Source organism: Protopterus annectens, chromosome 5.part0, assembly GCF_019279795.1.
Source record: "Protopterus annectens isolate FY-2018-M chromosome 5.part0, PAN1.0, whole genome shotgun sequence".
NCBI classification, from domain to species: Eukaryota; Metazoa; Chordata; order Ceratodontiformes; family Protopteridae; genus Protopterus; species Protopterus annectens.
Window position 1 is genome coordinate 1,840,919,255 of NC_056735.1, and position 23,790 is coordinate 1,840,943,044.

Consider the following 23,790-nt stretch of genomic DNA (forward strand, 5'->3'; position numbering starts at 1 on the left):
ATTACAGTGAATGAGAAGTTATGTACTTACCATAACGTTCCAGGTTAGTTTTCTTCTCTCGCCTTCTTTCTTGCTGGATGGGTTCGGAGCCGAACCTCGGCTCCGACCCAGCCACTTACTAAAGCTCGAGAGCTAATTTTACTGGCTCGAGGCAATCCTATATCCCATGATGCTAGGCGATAACTACCCAGATCTCGTTTGGTAGCTGAACAAACATTAGGCAATATAGTCCTCCAACTGGAGAGGAGGAGTTAAAAGGGATAACCCCAAAAGGATCGCTATCTAAGCTGTAGCTACCCTAGGACAAGCTATTTGTCTGGAAGTGCAAGATCAGGACCCTTCAAAGAAGGGGAAATCTTCTCGGTCTGTCCAGGCTAGGGGGATGGTGGGCGGGACGCAAGAAAGAAGGCGAGAGAAGACAACTAACATGGAACGTGATGGTAGGTACATAACTTCTCAATGTTAAGTTGTCAATCTCGCCTTCATTCTTGCTGGATGGGACCGCGTCCCTAGCACCTTCATCCTGGGTGGCTCATTGGAACAGACTCTTGAGAATGGTGGAACCAAAGTTTGCCCTGTTTCTGGAGGCCATGTCCAATTTGTAATGCGAAACAAAGGTATGAGGAGAGGCCCATGTGGCTGCCGCACAAATAGTGTCTATTGGTAGCCTAGCTTGAAAGGCTGTTGATGTAGCTAGCGCTCTAGTTGAATGGGCTCTTGGCCTAGAAGGCAATTCTTTACCTCTAAGGTGATAAGTGCATGTGATCAGAGAAGACAGCCACTTAGACAAGGTTACCTTGGATACTGGAAGGCCTTTCTTATTCTCTGCATAAGATAAAAAGAGTTGATCAGACTGACTTGTTTAGTTTTGTCCAATTAATATCGGAGCTGGCGATGAACGTCCAGGCAATGCAGTTTCTGTTCCGCCCTGTTCGAATAATTGGGAAAGAAAACTGGGAGGTCAATTTGTCTGCGAAGCCACCTTGGGTACGAAGGAGGGGTTCATTCTTAGAGACACTCTGTCTTTGTGAAAGACTAAATAAGGAGGACGAATGCAGAGGGCATGAAGTTCAGATACTCTCCTAGCAGATGTAATAACGACTAGGAAGAGTGTTTTCCAGGAAAGTAATTTCAACGAACAGGAAGCCGCAGGTTCAAAGGGAGGTAGAATCAAGGATGTTAAAACTAAATTTAGATCCCACTGTGGTGGAGGATCTTTGATCAGGGGCTTGAGTAAAAAGACACCTCTAAGGAATGCTTTGCAAAGCTTATGGGACATGATGCTGTGGTCCGACAGGCCTATGTGAAAATTTGAGATGGCTGCCAACTGAACTTTTACTGTGGAGGATGAAGATCCTGAATGAAAAATCTCAGCTAGAAAATCCAAGACCGAGTGAATTGGAGCTGTGAATGGATCTATATTTCTAGCCTTTTCCCAGAAGGAAAAACGTTGCCATTTACTAGTGTAGATCCTTCTAGTGGAAGCCTTGAGGGAAGCTACTATAATATCCCGGACGGGATTTGAAATCATAGGAAGCCTGGCTAGGGACGGAAGTGGAGCAACCAAGCCATGAGGTTGAGAGAATGGAGGGATTGGTGCAGCTGCCCCGACTGACGGGTCAAAAGATCTGGCACTGGATCCAGATGCCAAGGCTGCTCCAAGAGATAATGATGCAGGAATGGAAACCATATCTGTCGAGACCAATAAGGAGCAATGAGAATCATCTTGGCTCTCAAGGCGGTAGCTTTCTGAATTACCTGTGTTATCAACGGAAAAGGTGGAAAGGCGTAAAGAAGTCCCCGAGGCCAATCGTGGACTAGAGTGTCTCTGGGGGGATGGCCTGGAAGAGGGAAGAGGGTGAAGAAGTCGGGGCATTTGCTGTTTTGAGGTGTATCAAAAAGATCGCAGCAAGGAAGGCCCCACTTCTGAAAAACCTCTTCCGTCACAGATTGCTTGAGAGACCACTCGTGTGGCATGAGAATTGCTCTGCTCAACCTGTCCAATACGATATTGGACTTCCCGGGGATATGCATTGCTATCAGAAACCGCTGAGAAGAGATCGCCCATTGCCAAAGTCTGAGTGCTTCCCGACACAGGGGATAGGACTTGCTTGTTGATATACCACACTACGGACATATTGTCCGTTTGGATTGCAATAGTCCCCAGGGGAAGAGAGTCTTGAAGGGCTTGCAACGTCAAAAGCACTGCTCTCAACTCCAGGACATTTATGTGCAGGCGGCATTCGAAAGGTTGCCATGGACTGTCCTGCCCTGAAAATTACCCCCCCACCCGATCAGGGAGGCGTCCGATGGGACCGTGGCGACCGGGGAGGGAGGAATAAAGGGTCTCCCTTGATGGACTAGAGGGGACAACATCCACCAAGACAGATGATTTTTGCAAGTTGGAGTTATGATCTTGTGGTGCATAGGGAGTTGCTGAAAGGACCATTGGGTGAAAAGCATCCACTGAAGAAGACGCATGTAAAAGTGGGCAAGAGGAAGAAGTGTGATGGCAGCCGCCATGAGACCTATTACCTTCAGGACGTACCTGGCCTGAATTCTGTCGCTCTGAAGAAGAGCATGGACATGATTTTGAATATCTAAAATCCTTTGCTGTGTTAATTTTGCTGAGAGCTGCACGGTGTCTAAGTTGGCACCTATAAAGGTAATAGACTGACAAGGCGACAAGGCAGACTTTTCGAAATTTATAGATATTCCTAGCCCTCTCCAAGTGTGAATGGTGTAATCTCTGGCCTGAAGAAGTTGACGCCTGGTGGTGGCAGTGAGGAGCCAGTCGTCTAGATATGGAAACACCTGGAATCCTCGACGCCTCAGGTGAGCCGTAACCGCTGCCATACATTTGGTGAACACTCTGGGGGCTGTAGTGAGACCAAAGGGCAGGGCTCTGAATTGGTAGCGACTGGCCCCCAGCCGAAAGCGGAGAAACCTTCTGGAGCGCCTGTGAATTTTGATGTGAAAGTACGCATCCTGAAGGTCCACTGAGCACATCCAATTGTCCTTGCCCAGAAAGGGTAGAATGGACTGTAGCGTGACCATCCGAAATCTCGTTCTTTTTACAAATTTGTTTAGTCTGCTGAAATCCAATATTGGTCTCCAGTCCCCTGTTTTTTTTGGAACCAAAAAGAACTTTGAGAAGACTCCGGATCCTAGCTGGTCCGCTGGGACTGGCTGGATGGCTCTTTTTGCTAGCAGTTTTGATATTTCTAGAACTGCTTGTTCCCTTAGACTGGGTGGAACGTCTGGAAGGGGTCCCTTTTGCTGAGTTGGGGCTTGGATAAAGGGAATTTTGTAACCCTCGGATATGACCGACTGTACCCATTTGTCTTGAGTGAGGGAGAGCCAGGCTTGTGGGTACAGCGACAATCTTCCCCCGACTGCCTCCGAAGGTGGACAGTCGGGCAACACCCCAGGGATGTTGGAAGGGTTTGTCAGAGAGAGGCTCTCTGCTACCCTGATTCTGCGGACCCCCTCTGCCTCTTGGGCGGCGTCTGTCGTTGTTACCCCCTCTGCCTCTGGGGGTAAACTGACCTCTTGCGTCAGGCGTGACTCCTTGAGATTTACGGAACCACATCTTTCCACCCTTTTGACCTTTGGGATATGGTCTGGAAGGGGTGGAGAAACGGACTCCTACGGCAGAAAGAGTCTTGCCATCTTGCTCGCATCTGGTCAAGGTGTCTTTCACTTGAGGTCCGAACGTCGATCCATCAAAAGGGGAGTTAGTGAAGGACACCTTGAAGGGGTCTGCAAAATTACAAAGCCGCATCCAGGTGTGACGCCTCAAGGCCACGCCTGTGCCTGCGGCCCTACTCGACCCATCGGCTGCATAGGAAATGAGCCGCATGGAGGAGTTAACAATGGAGTTTAGGGTTCCTAGCTGCGAGTTGATTTTGTCTTGGGACCCAGCAGCTGATGGATCCTGTAAAACTTCACCCAACTCCTTTAGAACATCTCTATGAAGGCGGGTGAAGTGACAAGTAATTCAGTGACCGCATGGTAAAGGTCGCTGAAGAAAACATCCGCTTACCGTACCTATCCATAGTCCTAGAGTCCTTGTTAGGAGGATGGATAGGTACTGAAGGATCGGCTAGTTCCTTCTTGGTGGCTGCAGCCACCACCAGGGCATCAACCGGGACACCTTTTGTTAAAAATTGTCTATCCGCTGGAGCCGTTATAAATTTGGAAGGCCTTCGTGGGGTGGGTTCCACTGAATCCAGGGCCATCCACGCCTTCTGTGCCACCACGTCCATAAGGGGGTCGAAGGGCGGAGACACCCAGGAGGTGGAGGGTCGAGAACCAAACGCCTCCAGGTAAACCAACTCGTCCTCGGAAGGATTAAGGGAAGACCAGTTCCCCCTCTGTTTCAGGATTTCAAGGATGTCTGAGAAGGAGACATCCTCAGAGGGGGACCTTGGGGATCCTTCCGACTCCATCGGATGTAATGGACTCAGGGGAGTACACATGCTTCCTCTTACATGTCCTCTTGCACGGAGGTTCACCTTACGGGTCAGGAGAAGCCTCGGAAGAGGAAGATATTCTCAATGGGGACACCTGAGGCATTGGATCTCTAGGTCCAGGGGCAAGAGAGTGGGAAGAGACATCAGCAAGCACTGTAGTGGGAGGAGCTGATGGAGCCGACCATTGACCATGCCCTGGGGCCAGTACGCTCATCACTTCGAAGGCTCCCCTATCAGATAAGCCAGAGGGCTCCCGCTCCGAAGAACTAGGAACCCCGGGCCACACCGACAGACAGCTCCGAAGCTGATGTCGGGGCCGAGCTCACCAACGCCGAAGCTCTGAGAGGGAAAACGGGGTCGGACAAGGGTCCGATGCCACTCGCCCCCTCGGAGCCGGCGAGAGAGACCAGGCACCCGGATCCCTCCAATGAAGGTATCATAGAGGAGTTCGGAGCAGAGGACGACAGGGCCAAGGGGGGGGGGGTATCGGCTCCGATGCCACAACGGTCATGGCTCCGAGGAGCTCCGGCTCCGAACTCTGAGGAAGAGTCTAAGGAGGAATAGCAGGTGTATTTGAAATAGCCGCTGTCTGATGAGACGGGCTATGAAGCATTTGGGCCAGTGCCTGAGACTAACAGTCTACTAACCATTCTCTCAAGGTCATGGTCGGAAAGCCTGGACGACTGAGAAGAACGGCTCCGATGGCTCCGTTCCGAGAGCAAGGGTGATCCCGGAGCCGAATGGATCGATTCTAAAGATGGGGATCTAGACCTTTTTCGTGGAGCCGAAGATACGTCGCCTCCAGCCAGAGCCGACCGTGAGGGTTGAGACTTAGAGACATCGGCGCCGAGTGGAACCGATGCTAAAATCTGCGATGCAGACTTATCGGCTCCAGCAGGAGCCAATTTTGCCATAGATGGTGAGCCACCAGCCGAAGGCTCAGAACTCGGAGCCGACGGTTTGGTTGGCTTCGAAGGCTTCCCCAGCACAGACTTAGTCGGGGAGCCCTCGGGCTTTAACAAGCCCCTTAATATTAATTTGTTCCTGTGCTCCTGCAGGACTCTTGGGCTGAACGCATGGCACACAGAACAAGAGTCCTGCAGGTGCAGGAGTCCCATGCAGTAAACACAAGAAGTGTGACCGTCTGTCAGAGACATCTTCTGACAGCACGAGTCACACTTCTTGAAACCTGAGACCTTTGTGTCCTTCGACATAACGCTGTCGAAGTAAAAGGCACAAAAGTAAAGAAAACACACACACACGTCCAATCCAAACAAACTGGTAAAACAGGGATACACAAGCGCACCACAGACACAGCACAGAATCCCTGTCAGGAACTAGGAAAGGAGCAGGCCTAAGGCCTAACCTAGGAGGAAGGGGAAAATAAATTGGATAAAAGGCAAAAAATAGCACTAACGGGAAAAAGGGTGTAATATAACCATTAAGCTAAGCTAAACGAAGAAAGGGGTGGGAAGGCCAAGTACAAAGGTAACTTTTAAGTAATAAAATCCCAACACTTACCAAGAGCCGGTAAAACACACCTCGTCAGCGAAAGCAGCAAACGAGATCTGGGTAGTTATCGCCTAGCATCATGGGATATAGGGTTGCCTAGAGCCGGTAAAATTAGCTCTCGAGCTTTAGTAAGTGGCCAAGTCGAAGCAGAGGTTCGGCTCCGAACCCATCCAGCAAGAATGAAGGTGAGACTGACAACTTAACATCCTGGGGGTTTAGTACTCATCACTGTTTTTAGCCCTGTTGTGACCCATACCTGTGGGGCTGTAAGGTGGCTTTTCTTTAAAGGTGGTTTACTTTTACTGGTAAGGTAGCCTATCATGAGCTACTCTCAGTTCTGGCAAATTATTATGCATGGGTTTTGTAAATCATAATTTATGATCCTTCATTTTCATTAAGTATATGGTTTTCCATGGGCAAAACTGTTATTGAAAAGTTGATCTGTTGAAGTACAGTTGGACAAAAACATGTCATAAAAAATCTAAGTCATTCCTGTGACCAAGTCTGCTTGAATTTATTTATTCATTACTTTTATAGAACAGGAATTAAAACCTGAAGGTTTGGAATATTTATTGTTGTTGATAATTCTGAGTTTTTATTTTTCATTTTTCTCAAACAAAGAAGTGAAGGCAGCCTGCTACCTTCATGTTGGGAACACCTACTTCCTTGCATCTCTGTTAGGGTTTATGCACTCTTATGAAGGAGGTCATTAGGAAATATGTAAATTATTCCTTGTTCCAAAGCTTCTGAATTGCTCTCTGACTTTTTGCCACTTATAAAGTCCTTATTGGTGCATTTAGGTCACCAAAGCCAAGACCCACTACTTACAGCCGATTACATCACAAGGATGTCGTTATGCAACGTTATCTACAATTTTAACACATCTCTGGATGCGGTATCATGAGTCTTAATTAATGGCACAGTCCTACAAAATCTGATGTATTACTGTTTTGTTCTTTTACTCATTTGAGTCATTCAAAAGCCTTCCTTACAGTGGGACACCAGAGTTAACAAGCTCAAACACCATAACAGTAGAGCTCTCCAATAAACTGGCTGTCAAAGCAGGTTAGTAGTCTTCTTGTCACCATTTTCTGTACTGAAAGCTGTTTAAAAAAAATAGAAGACTATAGTCAAACATGGAATTGTTCTTTCTTGTCACCTTCAGTAACTTCTTTATAGAAGGAAGCCCTCACTTTATCTGTGGACAAACAGGAGGTTGTAGTGGAATGCCATATGACATATTATGAACTTTTGAGTTGAGTGTTTATCAGGGAAGCTGAAGAAGAAGTAGGTCTCCAGATTACACTAATCTGACAATTACCTGTTCTACTGCTATATGCTCCAAAGATAGCTCTCAAATAACTATAGTTAAATGTTCTCCTGTAAGAGTCTTCTGTGCATACTTTGAAAGTATACAAAGAATTACACCTTAATCTGAAATGAGACTTGATACTATTTAATAACAAGAGAACTATACAAGAAAGGGACATTTCAGAATCTTTCAGAAAGTGTTTAAAACAAACAAATGAAGTACATCACTATTTCCACTCAAGTTGAGCACTTTAAATGTTTTTTTGTTTTTTTCCCTGAAAAACTAACCACATTTAAAAACACACAATTTAGTGCGAGACTGCATAACATCACCCATCAAAGAATTCTATTTAAATTATTTAGCTTACCTTTTCCACCTTTGCAGTGAATTGCTATGACATTCTGGGGATCTGCTGCCATCCACTGTCGAACATCTTCTGTAAACTTTAGCATGTCTCTGCTCATAAAAAGATCACAAGTAAAGGAATGTGTATTCATCATCCACTTTCTACATCTTTCAGAACAGTGTGTGTATGTAATGCCACAGAAACTTACTCTAAAACAGGGACATTATGATCATCAATAAAGACTCTCTCCACTCGGTAATGGAAATACTTGGGATCGTAGCCTTTTTCACCTACAAGAAGCAGAATACAGTCGGCTTCAGTTTATTCACTGTAGCAGTATACACACTCCAATACAGCAGAATAATATCCCAAATCTGTCTTCAAAATTTCTGTCCACTGCATGACAACACTTTGTGAAGTAAAAATGAGTACATCTTGAACTATGAGGTCCTTTAGATAAGGTAGATCTGCACAGGGTAGCAAACTTCTGCATTCATTAGTTTCAAACAAATGTAGCCAGGGATTTTCAAATTATACAATTAAAAGCAGTGCGGTACCCTCCAACACACCCACAGTACAGCCATATAGCACCTTTCCCCTACAGTAAAAGACATATCATGTGACAACATTGTAATAAACAGAGGCCATAAGCACTGTTTTTTTGGCTGCAATACTTTAAAACCTTGGCCACATCACCCTTATGGCCATTTGGTTTCTACACCACAGCTGGCAATCACTGCTTAAAGTAGTTTTCTGGGGTAGGGCTCTGTACTACATTATGGTAGCTAGGCCCACAGAGAACCGTTCACACCAGTGCTAGTATTCAGTACCACATCTTGAGCCTCAGGGACCCACTCACAAATGTCATTATCAACAATGGATTGCCTTTGTGCCACAGCATAACAGCCTGTCCCCACTGATGTCTCAATCGGTTATTTTCTATTCCTTTCAGGAAGTACAGGTAGAAGATGGTGTATGGCCTAAAATGGTAACACATTCTGTTCATTTACAAGCTTCATTGCTGGCCCCAAGTTAATGGAGAAAAAAAAAATGAAGGCCCTTATGCACCCAGATAAGCAGTCTTACACAAGTCTCCCTACAGTACTTTTTAGTGTCTTGGAAATCTTTTTACATCATGAATCTTATACTCCACTATGCTTAAACAGATACTTTACTTCATAACTTCTTCAGTATTTCATCAAGTTAAGATAATATTCAGAAAACAAGACAGACAGGAATTTTATTTAGCAGCAACATAAAATCCCTACTTGTTCAGAACCAAACACAGAAAAGTACAGTTTTGTACCTACCATAAATGTAGATGTTCGAAGATCCACATTGCTGCAGTCCTAACACTTGGGTAGTCCGCTGTCCCAGTCGGCCCGAATACCAAAGTATAAGGCTGACGTCGGTCAAGGCGCATTAGTCTGACGTCAGGACGTCAGGGTACAAATGCGCATGACCGACGTCATATCCTCAGTCTTTTCTTGCCCCAGATGTCAGAAGACCCTAAAAAGATAAGGCCAAAACCAAAAAACACCAAACACCCCTGTAACAAATATATGTACAATATATACAAATTTACAAAAGTACAACCCCACCCACACAACCACCCCTAAACACAGAGGGGAAGGAGGGAGGGTAAATTGGACTGCAGCAATGTGGATCTTCGAACATCTACATTTATGGTAGGTACAAAACTGTACTATGTTCTTCATCCCACATTGCTGCAGTCCTAACACTTGGGTAGAATCCCAAAGCAGAGGTAAGGGAGGCTGGCAAATCATAGGGAAGCAGGAGCTGCCAACATGCCCTGCAAAATAGCCGTGGCAAAACCAGCCCTAGATTTAGAATAGAGAGGAAGATGGTAATGCTTAGAGAAAGTATGCACTGAACTCCAAGTAGCTGCCTCCAAAATATCCTTAGTTGCCACCCCCCTTAGAAATGCTGTTGAAGTGGCAGTAGCCCTAGTGGAATGAGGCCTAATCCCAGCTGGAATCTCCTTGCCATGATGGGAATAACAGAATGCAATGCAAAACCCAATCCACTTAGATATAGTTTGTTTTGACACAGGCTTGCCCTGAGAACTCAAAGCAAAAGAAACAAACAACTGCTGAGACTGCCTAAAATCCCTAGTCCTGCTTAAATAATAACGCAACTGCCTGTGTACATCTAAAGTGTGCAAAATCTTTTCCCCTATTTTGGGGATCTGCATAAAAAGTAGGCAAATGAATAGTTTGGTTTAAAGCCACACTAGAAACCACCTTAGGCATAAAGGAAGGATTAGTACGTAATGATACCCTATCCTTATGGAAAATCAAAAAGGCTCAACCGCCATAAGGGCCTGCAATTCAGAAACCCTTCTTGCAGAAGTAATGGCCAACAAAAAGCAGTCTTCCATGACAAGTATTTCAATTCAGCAGTAGCCGAGGCTCAAAAGGTTGTAGAGTAAGTTTCTCCAACACAAAATTGAGGTCCCAAGCAGGAGTAGGAGCTCTACGTGGGGTCTTATATTCTTTGCCCTCTAAGAAATTGCTTGAACAAAGGATGAGAAAACAATGGTGGGTCACAATCATAGTGAGCTGAAATTGCTGCAGCATGAATCTTAATGGAAGAGAAAGACAAACCTTTGTCCAATAACTCAGTAAGATATTGAAGAGCCACACTTAAATTAGGCTCAGAAACATCCAAATCCTTTGCTGCACTCCAAAATAAAAATCTCTTCCATTTTTCTGCATACACTTTACGTGTACTAGGTCTTCTGGCTTCCATAATCACATTCAAAACTTGTTGAGGAAGTTGAGACCTGCTGTGGTTCAAAACAGAATATGCCAGGCTGTTAGATGAAGAGAGTGAAGCTTGACATTGAGTAGATGACCGTCCCTCAGACAAAAGGTGTGGAATCAAAGGTAAAGGCCATGGAGGCTTCCTTACCAGATTCCTCAGTAATGGGTACCAGTGCTGCCGAGGCCAATCTGGAGCTATTAAAATCATCCTTGGCTTGTCTTGTCTGACCTTTAGGAGTACCTTTGGGAGGAGAGGCAGAGGTGGAAAGGCATACACATGAAGATTTTTCCAACTGAAAGAAAGAGCATCCACTTTCCAAGCTGTGTGATGAAACCTTTTCGTGCAAAACTTTGGCAGCTGGTGGTTTAGTGGAGAAGCGAACAGATCTATGTCTGGAGTTCCCCATGACACTTTCAATTTCCGAAATACATGAAGATCCAGTTTCCATTCGTGGGGATCCATGATTTGCCTGCTTAACACATCTGCTAAGGAGTTCTGTGCTCCTGGCAGAAACCTTGCCTGAAGATTTAGTTGCAAGCTGAGCGCAGTCTCCCACAAAATCATTGCTTGCCTGCATAGAGGATAAGAATGTGTTCCCCCTTGCTTGTTGATGTACCACATGACAGTTGTGTTGTCTGTTAGAATCAACACCTGCCCTGGAAGAAGTAACTCCTTGAAAGCCATTAATGCAAACTGGACTGCTAACATCTCCTTCATGTTGATATGTAGATGCTGTAGTCTGGCAGGCCACTTGTCTTGTATCCACTTTCCATTCAGATGAGCTCCCCAAGCTATGTCTGAGGCATCTGTCGTTAGAATCTGACTCGCCTCTGGCCGGGTCACAGAGAGCCCTTGTTTAGGTGACATTCCTGAGCCCACCACAAAAATTCCTTTTGAATGCAAGGTATTATTTGAATGACAGTGTCCAAATCCTGGCAGTGCTGTGTCCATACATTTTTGAGATACCATTGCAGCTTTCTCATATGCAGTTTGGCATTGGGAAGCACCAGAATACAAGATGCCATGAACCCTAAGGCTTGAAGGACTGTCCTTGCAGTCAGCCCGGACTGAAGAGATAGTTGATGGAAGTAAAGGGAAAGATTCTTTTGTTTGTCCGGGGTTAAAAAGGCCATCTGGGTTGCTGTATTCAGTCTCACACCCAGAAAGCACATGTCTTGAGAGGGTACTAGACTGGACTTTATTTCGTTCACAGAATACCCCAGGCATCTTAGCACTGCTATCACATATTCCAGATGCTGAAGAAGCTCGTCCTTTTCTTGAGCCAGAATCAGGCAGTCGTCCAAGTAAGGATAGATTTGTATTCCCCTTAGCCGGAAGAAAGCTATGACTGGAGCCAGAACTTTTGTAAATACTCTGGGCGCAGTAGATAAGCCAAAGGGCAATGCAGAGAACTGATAATGGGAATTCCCAGCTCGAAAACGCAGATACTTCCTGCAACTGAGTCTGATAGGCACATGAAGGTAAGCCTCCTTGAGATCTAAAGTTACCATCCAGTGATCTTTGCCCAGCAGCGGTAAAAGCTGTTGTAACGTCAACATTTTGAACTTGGGAATGTCCAGATAAGTGTTGAGGATAGATAAATCTAAGATTGGTCTCCACGTGTTCCCCTTTTTTGGTACTAGGAACAGGCGAGAATAAAATCCTAGGCCCCTTTCTGGCACAGGAACCGGCTGAATGGCCCCTATTTGGAGTAACAGAGAAATTTGCTTGTGAGCCTCTTTTCTTTGTATAGGAGGAATGTCTGGCATGCCTTTGAAAGGAGGCAAGGTATGGAAATAAAACCTGTAACCGTGGTGAATGATATCCAATACCCATCTGTCTTGGGTAATTAAACTCCAATTTTCTTTGAAAAGTGCCAGCCTTCCTCCCAAAGGTGCTGCCAGACGAGAAGGTTCTGGCAGCTGAAAAGGCAGGTCATTGGGTCTGCTTACGAAAGGACTGACCCCTGCCCTCACCAGAAGACTGAGCAGGTGAACTCCCTGTTCTAGGCCTAAAAGAACCTTGAGCTCTTCCCCTACCACGTCTAGACCTATCCCTAGACTGGGAATCATAAGAAGGATATGTCCACCCCTTAGTAGGCCAATTTCTACTAAACTTCGGAGGCTGAACCTGCAAAAAATCTTTAACAGTCTTCATAGACTTAGCCTTGTCCTCCATTTTCTTTAAAACTGCTTCCACAGGCGAACCAAACAACACATCAGATTGTAAAGGAGCATCTAAAATCCTTGTCTTTACATGCTCAGCTAAATTCTGATCCCTCAGCCAGGCGTGCCTGCGAAGAACAGAACCAGTGGCTGCCACCCTCGAAGAGGCCTGTACAGCATCAAAACCACACTGCAAGGAATGCTTCCCCACCTGTTCAGAAACATGAACTAAATCCTGCAACTCTTTACACTCAATACCTTCCGCCAGAGCATCTACCTTTGACTTCAATTGTGAAAGGAGATAATTTTGGTATTTTAACATGTGAAACTGGCAATTCAAAGCCCGCATGGCTAAAGTGGAAGAAGTATACACCTTCTTTCCCCATCTATCCAAAGCCCTTGCCTCTTTATCAGGAGGAACAGGATTTTTAACAACAGAAGCCTTAACGCCTTTAGGGCCCTGAGAAACAGTTTCTGGGTCTGCCCTAGGACTCTTAAAAAGATACTTATGAGCTTCAGGCACCCTATAATACCTATCCGGTTTAACTGGGGCAGGAGGCAAAGAATCAGGGTTCAGGGAAGCCTCTGCAAAAACATCTTCTACCACATCCAGAACAGGAGGTATAGCTAAAGGCCTATGCTGGGTCTTGACCTTCCCATTTAAAATGCTCCCTCATAGAATGAAGAGTCTCTGAAAAAGAAAAATCCTCAGGAGGAGAAGCCGAAGGAGTAGAATCATCTACATCAGAATCAGAATAAGGAGGATACTCCTGCAAGTCTTCAGCCGAAGACTCAGAAGCCTCTGAACACTGCTCAAAACTCTCAAGCTCAGGTTCCACCCTAGGCCTCTTAATCAGGAGGGGGCATAGAACCTCTAATCATAGTAATCAAATCTTCTGCCATTTTAAGCATATGTTTCTTAGGCAGAGACCCTGAAGAACTAGGGGAGACCCCCACTGAAGTTAACCCTGGCCTGCCTCTCGAAGAAGCCTTGGAAACAGAAGGGGAGGGCCTAACCACCTTAGGAAGGGGGGGAGAACAGCCACCTGAGAAGCCCCTTCAGCCTGGCCTACCTCCTGAGAGGACACATCTTGTAACAGTAAAGTCTCTCCCTGAGAGTCCAAAGGAACTTCTGGCAGAACCTCCGGCTCCACCGAGCCCTCTAAAGAACCGACGTCCGGGACAGACGGTTCTTCCAACCTAGGCTTTGCTGCTTTGTCCTTGCGCTTTTAGGAAGCGGCGCGTGCATCCGACGGCATGTTATAATTACAACGCTTCCCAAAAACTAACCTGGCACAATCTAATCTTCTCTTTATAGTGCGTTTGTTAAATCTAGCACAAGAGCGACACCCAACAACGTCGTGCTCAGGCCCTAAGCAAGGAATACACAAGGTATGGTAATCCCTATGAGGTATCTGTTTCCCACAAGAAATACAGTTATTCACTTTTTCTGACATCCGGTTAAATACTGAGGCAAGAAAAAACCAAAATATTCCCCAACGGGGTACTTAGCCAACTTTGATTCGGTCTGAAACTCCGACTTCAGAAAATTTCAGAATGCCAACCTGCACTCGCAATACTGCTTCTGCATCGGACCATGCGGCAAAAAAGACTGAGGATATGACGTCGGTCATGCGCATTTGTACCCTGACGTCCTGACGTCAGACTAATGCGCCTTGACCGACGTCAGCCTTATACTTTGGTATTCGGGCCGACTGGGACAGCGGACTACCCAAGTGTTAGGACTGCAGCAATGTGGGATGAAGAACATTTTAATTTAGCCACAAAATAAAGTCCTTACATGTCGTGAACCAAACAGAAATGCACAAACTATCCCTAGCAGTTTTCACTTCATATCCTCCCAAAGCACAGACTTACCGGTCTCTAACAATTTATTCTCATTCAGATTCCACTATGAAGTTCCAAAATTTAGATTAAAAAATAACTTCTTTTATTGCTGGAAGGTTGCCCTCTCGCCACTTGCATAAATATTCTAAATCGGAATTATTTTACGTTAACTAAAATGAGGAAACTGGCAGACACAGGTGCTGCCATAACTTGGTAATGCCTACAAATAAGTTACTGAGGTGTTACATTCTTAACTGCCAGCAGGTCGGACAACAATTATCTAGAAATCAAAATAAAAGTAAATTTAAGAAAATCTAAAAATCGTTTAAACTTGGTAAAAATACAGCTTTCTGTTTTTCTTGTTTATGTAAAGCAATTTTCGCACATTTAACGTGTTCTTTCACAACACTGACTACCACAATTTCAGTATCTCAATCAAGTTACAGTAGAACAAAAGTGATAACTGCAGTCTGCCTTTCAAGCAAGCACTGCAGGCTTGAATGGGATACGACAGCAAACATAACTATCACTGTAGCTGTGCATCACAACAGAATACAACCAGAGTTGTAGGAGCTGACAACACCTATGTGGTGTGGAATGTCACACTTCTAGCTACCTTCACACATCTTGCATTGCATGACTGCAGAGCATTTTCTGAAAAATAAAAGATCAAGAAAAACAAATGTAATTATTCTGTGAAAAATGAAAGCTATTAAAAACTGTACAAACAGCAATGTTATCAGTAAGAAGTATTCATTCCAGTGATTAGTCAGCGCATTCAGTCTTTCCATAAATACTGCAATATAATGCATAGAAACCCCAACTTATATATTTTCCTAAACTTTCACAAACGTTATCGTGAAAACTATACAACCTAGGCATATGTTATTAGACCTTTTTCTTAATCAGATACAAGCTGTCATACAAGAAATTTACATGTAAAAATATACATTTAATGGTATAATTAGTGATGCAAATACTGGAATATCTCTCAAGATGTGCATCGGAGAGTTTTCTTCAGCAAAAGCTAAGGTTTCACTTAACGTCAAGCAATAGTTTCTAAATAACTTGTTTTATACCATAGACCTTAATAAAATGCAAGTCTCTCAGTTGTGAAAATATGAACAGAAATATATAAATATAAATGACAAACAATATTAATTTCTCCACTACAGGGTATCCTAGACTAACAATTTTAGTATCTTTGGTTAATTACTCTCTGCCCTTTCTAATACTACCTATTATTAGCTGGTAATTCACTTACTTAAAGACAGACCCAAAAAAGTTACGGATGCCATATGGAGGGTATGGGTGTGAAGTGACCCAACTCCATGAATTGCAAATCTTCAAGCAGAAACCCTGCTCTAACCTACAATGTTCCCCCCATTTGAGGAACTAACTTATTGGTTTCCTGCTTTCAGGCTACAGCCTTTTACTGGGCACCAATAGGTAATTAGTTTTCTTACCTAACAAACTAATTTGAATTTTAAAGACACAAATTACGGTTTAAACACATCTTCCACTACATATTAACCTTCTGATTTCCTGTTTTCAGACTACAGCCTTTCACACAATACCAATATGTAATCAGTTTTCCATTACACTGTCTAACACAATTACCTCACTAATTACTGTGAATTTTAAAGACACAAGTCCTAGCTTACACACACACACACACAGATGTATCCCACATTTTTTGTAGACATAATGTTACAGTAGTTATTCAAACATGCAACATCAAGTCTACACCATCTGCAGAGGAAGAATGACCTCTCATGAAAAAGCCAAGAGAACTGCAATCCCAAAGCTTTGCAGTACAGGAATCCTCCACTGCAGGGACTCAGTCTCTCACTTGCTTGATTGTGTCAGGTCAAAAACATTGTGCAAGACTGCTGCACATTATTTTGGGGAGTTTCTCTTTTCCTTTGATAATTGTAATATGTCCAAAGGGTTGCTACATATAAGTTGAGGGGATGGTGTGGGGGAGGGGGGCATATCTCTCAACTGTCCCTGATTTTCAGGAATGCCCCTGATTTTGACTGAAATTTTGGGTCTGTCCCTCTTAATCCCTCCTAAAATTGGTGACTGTTGGAGAAAAGGTAGTGAATTACACTAATAAATAATGATAGTAATTAGAGCTATATACTACTTTTATTTCAGAAAATGTATATTAATTCACATTCTCTTATTCTGGTCTATGTTAGTGTCCATGACTGTCCCTGATTATTTTGGGATTTGTCCCTGATTGGTTTAGAGCTATGGGGGGGGCATCTTCATGAAAAAAAATTATTGGGGGGGGCATCTTCATGAAAAAAAATCATCTGTGCAATTCATTTGTATGTTTTTCCCTTGTTTTCACCGGTTGCAGTCAGTTACGTAAGCTTTCATTGACTGTAGATAGTGTTGTGGTATACACTGATAAAGTGAAGACAACTCAGGATTGTTTAGGCATCTGCTGGAAGTAGTATGGCTAGGGTAACTATGTAGCCAGCTTGGTGGATTTACGGACCCTGAGGCAAGGTAGTAACTGTCTCATACTTGCTTACAACCACCCAATTCTAAAACAAACAGATACAGTATGTGAGAGATGTAGCTACACAATGTCACTGGAGGCAAGGCTCTCACTTACCAGCACAAATGTCACCAAATAAGTTTGTCACTGAAAAACACACACTACACACAGTATGAAACAAACACACAAAGCTACATATGCCAAAGCTTTAAATGTAACTTTAAAAAATTCAAAGGCCACCCAGATGCCACACACAAAAATATCCTCAACAACTTCTACAACATTTTGCTGAGACAACATTCACCAAGACCCATACAGCATTATCAAAAGGTGTTTCAATATCTAAGCTCATAAGGCAAACCACCACACAATATAATATTTTATGCACAGGAGACAGAGGCACACAGATGTCCCACTTACCAAGCTATGCAATGAGTGTGTTACAGTCGGGGGCAGGATCCACCAATCATGCATACACTCAAGTCACTGCACCCCAGGTACCAGGATGACTCAGTCATAGTCCATGTGGGTGTGAATGAGCTGAGCTGTACCACCCTGGACTACTGAAGAGACAGAGATACACAACAGAGTTCTCTATCTGCCTCAGGCACGTATAAGCCCAGCACTGAGCAGCGTTCTACCTTCAAGGATGATGCCACAGTACCAACAGAAGATAATTGACATTAATAACTGGCTTAGCTTTAAGTGTCACTCCAATGGGGTACAGTATTTGCTTGAGAGAATATGGTAGACAGCACTGTTTTGCCAGGGATAGTCTGCACCTGAGCACCCCCCCCCCCCCGCCATGTTTTCAAATACTGGCTAAAACCTTGCTCACCTCCACAGTGCCTTTTTTTGGTAGAACTAACATGATGAACTACTGACATAGCTAAACTGACTCAGAATAATCCAAAGCTGTTACTTCTCAATGCAAGGAGTCTAAACAGGAAACTCCACTCCCTCCAAGCTGTCCTCATTCTGCAGACTATAGACATCTGTGCAAATACAGAGACTTGGTTTAAAGCTGCCCAAGACTCCCCAGCAATGTATGGCTATAAAGACTTCCACACATTTAGACCACCTACTACACAACCATGGTCTAAAGTTGGAGGAGTCTCAGTTTACATCAAGCACCAACACATCTCAATACTGGTCAGAGTATGACACAAATGTCCAACTTACCTTAAGTCCCATATCACTTCCTTGCAAGCTACAGGTCTACTTCCATGACTCAGGATGCTCATACTATGCATCTGAACACACTACAGACACTCCCCCATTCAAATGAACACAATATTTATGGGTGCCTAACTATCCTAACATTAGCTGGGAAGAATATGTGATGTCAAACATGAAGGCCTAGAGATTTCATGACTTTAGCACAAGCACCCTTGAACTGCTAGTCTACCTGCCCACCAGGGAAGCAGATGATATTAACTTGGTCCTCCCAAACATGGGGGAACAATGCATTCCTCCTACTGTAAAGTTCTCAGTCAGGCCGGACCACAAAGCTGTCTCCTTTGACATAAATGTTAAGCCTGCGACCCCAGCTAACCTTGGAACATTTAATAAATATTCCAAGGCTAACTACCTCCAACTAACAGACACCCATAACTCTGAGAACACAGCTGCTTATGCAGAATTTCTTACAGAAACTCTTAGCTGCATAGAGACAGCTGTACCTACCCAAAATAAATATAAGGAAATATCCAAAAACATGTCACTCTCATGGAATCCCAGTATATATAGGTCATATAACAGGAAGAAAATCATGCTCAAAAGGAGTAATGGCATTTTCCAACACGGTAAAATCTCTTATCAATCTGAATAAGCAACTCAAGGGACTAAATCAAGTACACAAAATCCAAATTTGAGATATAAATAACTTCCCAAGCTAAGGACAATCATAAAACTTTCTTCAGTTATACTTGTAGTCTTAAAGGCAACACCCAACAATGTGCCAAACTAATGAATGGAATCACCTATAGAGAGCCTGAAGAAAAAGCAAATCTGCTGGCCAATAAATTTATCGCCAACTTTACTCCCCACCACCCCCATCTCTTCCCAGGAAATACCTTATAACATTTCTCCATTAGCTATCACTTGGGAACATGCTGTCACTGTGCACTGTAAGGAGAACAACAATGCGCGAATAGGCTTTGATAATATCCCAGAATGTCTCCTGAATAACATGAAACAAGACCTATTAAGCCCCCTAGAATATCCATTTAATCATAGCCTCCAGACAGGCTTCATGCTTAACAAATGGAGGATTGCAATGGTTACCCCTCCATAGAAGGTTGGGGGGCATCCACAGACCCAGGGGAACTACAGACCCATAAATATGACTAGTCTCATGGCCATGGAAAGAATTATTGATCTCATAAAAAAAGAAAAGTACAGTTTTGTACCTACCATAAATGTAGATGTTCGAAGATCCACATTGCTGCAGTCATAACCTGTGGGTTGTCCGCTGTCCTCGGTCGGCCCGAATACCAAAGTGTTAGGCTGGCGTCAGTCATGGTCGCTCAGATCTGACGTCAGTACGCCATGGTATTACAGCGCATGACCGACGTCATATCCTCAGTCTTTCTTGCCCCAGATGTCAGAAGGCCTTAAAAAGAAAGGCCATAGCCAAAAACAGAAAAAACCTCCAAAACCCATGTACAAACAATATTTACAACCCAAACCATACAACCACTCCAATCTACAGAGGGGAAGGAGGGAGGGTAAATTGGACTGCAGCAATGTGGATCTTCGAACATCTACATTTATGGTAGGTACAAAACTGTACTATGTTCTTCATCTCACATTGCTGCAGTCATAACCTGTGGGTAGAATCCCAAAGCAAAGGTAAAGGGAGGTTGGCAAAATCATAAAGCATTGGGAGCTGCTAACATGCCCTGTAAGACTGCAGTGGCAAACCCAGCCCTAGATTTGGAATAAAGAGGGAGATGGTAATGGTTAGAAAAAGTGTGCACTGAACTCCAAGTAGCTGCTTCCAAAATATCTTTAGTAGCTACACCCCTTAAAAAAGCAGTAGAAGTGGCAGTAGCCCTAGTGGAATGAGGTCTGATTCCAGCCGGAATCTCCTTACCATGATGAGAATAACAAAAAGCAATACAATGGCCAATCCACTTAGAAATAGTTTGTTTTGAAACAGGTTTCCCCTGAGAGCACAAAGCAAAAGAAACAAATAACTGTTGAGACTGTCTGAACCCTTTAGTCCTGCTCAAATAACGCAACTGCCTGTGAATATCCAAAGTGTGCAAAATTTTCTCCCCTTTATTTTGGGGATCAGCATAAAAAGTAGGCAAATGAATAGATTGGTTCAAGGCCACATTTGAAACCACTTTAGGCATAAAAGTAGGGTTAGTACGCAGAGATACCCTATCCTTATGAAAAATCAGGAAGGGTTCAACTGCCATTAGAGCCTGTAATTCAGATACCCTTCTAGCAGACGTAGTGGCCAACAAAAAAGCAGTCTTCCAAGACAAAAACTTCAACTCAGATGTAGCTGCAGGTTCAAAAGGAGGTAAAGTAAGTTTTTCCAACACAAAATTGAGATCCCAGGAAGGAGTAGGAGCTCTCTGGCGGGGTCTTATGTTCTTTGCCCCTCTAAGGAATTGCTTAAACAAAGGATGAGAGAATAATGGTGGGTCACAGTCATAGTGAGCAGAAATGGCTGCAGCATGAACTTTTACAGAGGAGAAAGACAAACCCTTGTCTAATAATTCTGTAAGATATTGAAGTGAAACACTCAAATTAGGCCTGGAAACATCATAGCTCTTTGCTTTGCTCCAAATAAAAAATCTCCTCCATTTATCAGCATAAACTTTCCTTGTACTAGGCCTTCTGGCCTCCAAAATGACATTCAAAACTTGTTGAGGCAGCTGCGACCCTCCAGGGTCTAGAACAGAATTATGCCAGGCTGTCAGATGCAGGGACTGTATCCTGACATTGAAGAAATGATTGCCTGCCTGAGACAAAAGGTGTGGAATTGATGGCAAAGGCCAAGGAGGCTCCCATACTAAACTCCTCAGCAGAGGGTACCAGTGCTGCCGTGGCCAATTTGGAGCTATTAGAATCATGGAGGGCTTGTCCTGTCTGACCTTCAAGAGCACCTTGGGAAGGAGAGGCAGAGGAGGAAAGGCATAGACGTGAAGATTGTTCCAACTGAATGATAAAGCATCCACTTTCCAAGCATTTGGATGAAACATCTTTGTGCAAAACTTTGGCAACTGGAAATTTAGTGGAGAAGCGAACAGATCTATGTCTGGAGTCCCCCATATCACTGTCAACTGTCGACATACATGAGGATCCAACTTCCACTCGTGGGGATCCACCATCTGTCTGCTCAAAACATCTGCTAAGGAGTTCTGTGCTCCTGGCAGAAACCTTGCCTGAAGAGTGAGGTGCAAACTGAGAGCAGTCTCCCACAAAATCATAGCTTGCCTGCAAAGAGGGTACAAATGGGTTCCCCCTTGCTTGTTGATGTACCACATGACAGTTGTGTTGTCTGTTTGAATCAACACTTGTCCTGGGTGAAGTAGATCCTTGAAAGCCATCAATGCAAATTGGACTGCTAACATCTCCTTCAAGTTGATATGTAAATGTTGAAGTCTGGCAGGCCACGTGTCTTGAACCCATTTTCCATTGAGGTGTGCTCCCCAAGCCTTGTCTGAGGCATCTGTCGTTAAGATCTGACTCGCCTCTGGTCGGGTCACAGAGAGTCCCTTGTTTAGGTGACATTCCTGAGCCCACCACAAGAATTCCTTTTGAATGCAAGGTATTATCTGAATGACAGTGTCCAGATCATGGCAGTGTTGCGTCCATACACTTTTGAGATACCATTGTAGCTTCCTCATATGCAGTTTGGCATTGGGAAGCACCAGAATACAAGATGCCATGAACCCCAAGGCTTGAAGGACTGTCCTTGCAGTCAGCCTGGACCGGAGAGACAATTGTTGGAAGTAAAGTGAAAGATTTCTTTGCTTGTCTGGGGTCAAAAAAGCCATCTGGGAGGCTGTATTCAGTCTCACACCCAGAAAGCACATTTCCTGAGAGGGTACTAGACTGGACTTTGTTTCGTTCACAGAATACCCTAGGCACCTTAACACTGCCATAACATACTGTAGATGGTGAAGTAGCTTGTTTTTGTCTTGAGCAAGAATCAGGCAGTCGTCCAAATAAGGATAAATTTGTATTCCTCTTAACCTTAAGAAGGCTATCACCGGAGCCAGAACCTTTGTGAACACCCTGGGCGCAGTAGATAAGCCAAAGGGCAATGCAGAGAACTGATAATGTAAAGTCCCAGCCTGAAAATGCAGGAATCTCCTGCAACTGGGCCTGATAGGAACATGAAGATAAGCCTCTTTGAGATCCAGAGTTACCATCCAGTGATCTTTGCAACAACTTCTGCCTCTGTTGGGCAAAGTCAACATTTTGAATTTTGGAATGTCCAGGTATGTGTTGAGGATAGATAAATCCAAAATTGGCCTCCAAGTGTTTCCTTTCTTTGGTACAAGAAACAGGCGAGAATAAAATCCTAGGCCCACTTCTGACAGAGGGACCTGCTGTATAGCTCCCATTTGAAGAAGTAAAGAAATCTGTTTGTGAGCCTCCACCCTTTGCTGAGGAGGAACGTCTGGCATGCCTTTGAAAGGAGGCAATGTGTGGAAATAAAACTTGTAGCCTCTGCCTATAATGTCCAACACCCATTTGTCCTGGGTGACTAAAAGCCAGTTTTGCCTGAAGAGTGCCAACTTTCCTCCCAGAGGAGCTGCCAGACAGGAAGGATCTGGCAGCTGAAGATGCAGGTCATTGGGTCTGTTTACGAAAGGACTGGCCCCTGCCCTCACCTGTAGATTGTGCAGGGGAACTCCACGTTCTAGGCCTGAAAGAACCCTGAGATCTGCCCCTACCACGTCTAGATCTGCCCCTAGACTGTAAATCAGAAGAAGGGTAAGCCCATCCCTTAGTAGGCCAATTTCTGCTAAACTTAGGGGGCTGCACCCTTAACAGTCTGCATAGACTTAGCTTTGTCTTCCATTTTCTTTAAGACTGACTCCACAGGAGAACCAAACAAAACTTCAGACTGCAGAGGAGCATCCAAAATTCGAGCTTTAACATGCTCTGATAAATTCTGATCCTTAAGCCAGGCGTGCCTACGAATAACTGATCCAGTGGCAGCCACCCTGGAAGAAGCCTGTAAAGCATCGAAACCACACTGCAAAGAATGCTTACCCACCTGATCAGAGGCATGAACCAAATCCTGTAATTCCTTACACTCTATGCCCTCTGCCAAAGCATCTACCTTAGATTTTAACTGAGTAAGGAGAAAATTCTGGTACTTCAACATATGAAACTGGCAATTCAAAGCCCTCATTGCTAGAGTGGAAGAGGTATACACTTTTTTACCCCACCTATCCAAAGCTCTAGAATCTTTATCCACAGGAACTGGATTCTTTACAACAGAAGCCCTGACACCCTTAGGTCCCTGGCTAATAGTTTCTGGGTCAGCCCTTGAGCTCTTATACAGATATTTATGAGCCTCAGGCACTCTGTAATACCTATCTGGTTTAACTGGCGCAGGAGGCAAAGAGTCTGGATTAAGGGAAGCCTCAGAGAAAAAGTACAGTTTTGTACCTACCATAAATGTAGATGTTCGAAGATCCACATTGCTGCAGTCCTTACATATGGGTAGTCCGCTGTCCTCGGTCGGCCCGAATACCAAAGTATTAGGCTGACGTCGGTCAAGGCGCTTAAAACTGACATCAGGACGTCAGGGTACAAAAGCGCATGACCGACGTCATTTCCTCAGTCTTTTCTTG

The 23,790-nt window shown here is 44.2% G+C and overlaps 1 protein-coding gene across 1 annotated transcript in view; it reads right to left on the reverse strand.

Moving 5' to 3' along the window:
- Window positions 1–23,790, reverse strand: part of LOC122802423 (phosphatidylinositol 3,4,5-trisphosphate 3-phosphatase TPTE2-like) — a 1,666,738-nt gene that overhangs the window by 805,663 nt on the left and 837,285 nt on the right. Inside the window, exons 10-11 of the mRNA XM_044072043.1 lie at window positions 7,854–7,935; window positions 7,667–7,755 (exon numbers count right to left, since the gene is read on the reverse strand). Coding sequence (XP_043927978.1) covers window positions 7,667–7,755; window positions 7,854–7,935 — 171 coding nt within the window. The remainder of the gene's footprint in view (window positions 1–7,666; window positions 7,756–7,853; window positions 7,936–23,790) is intronic.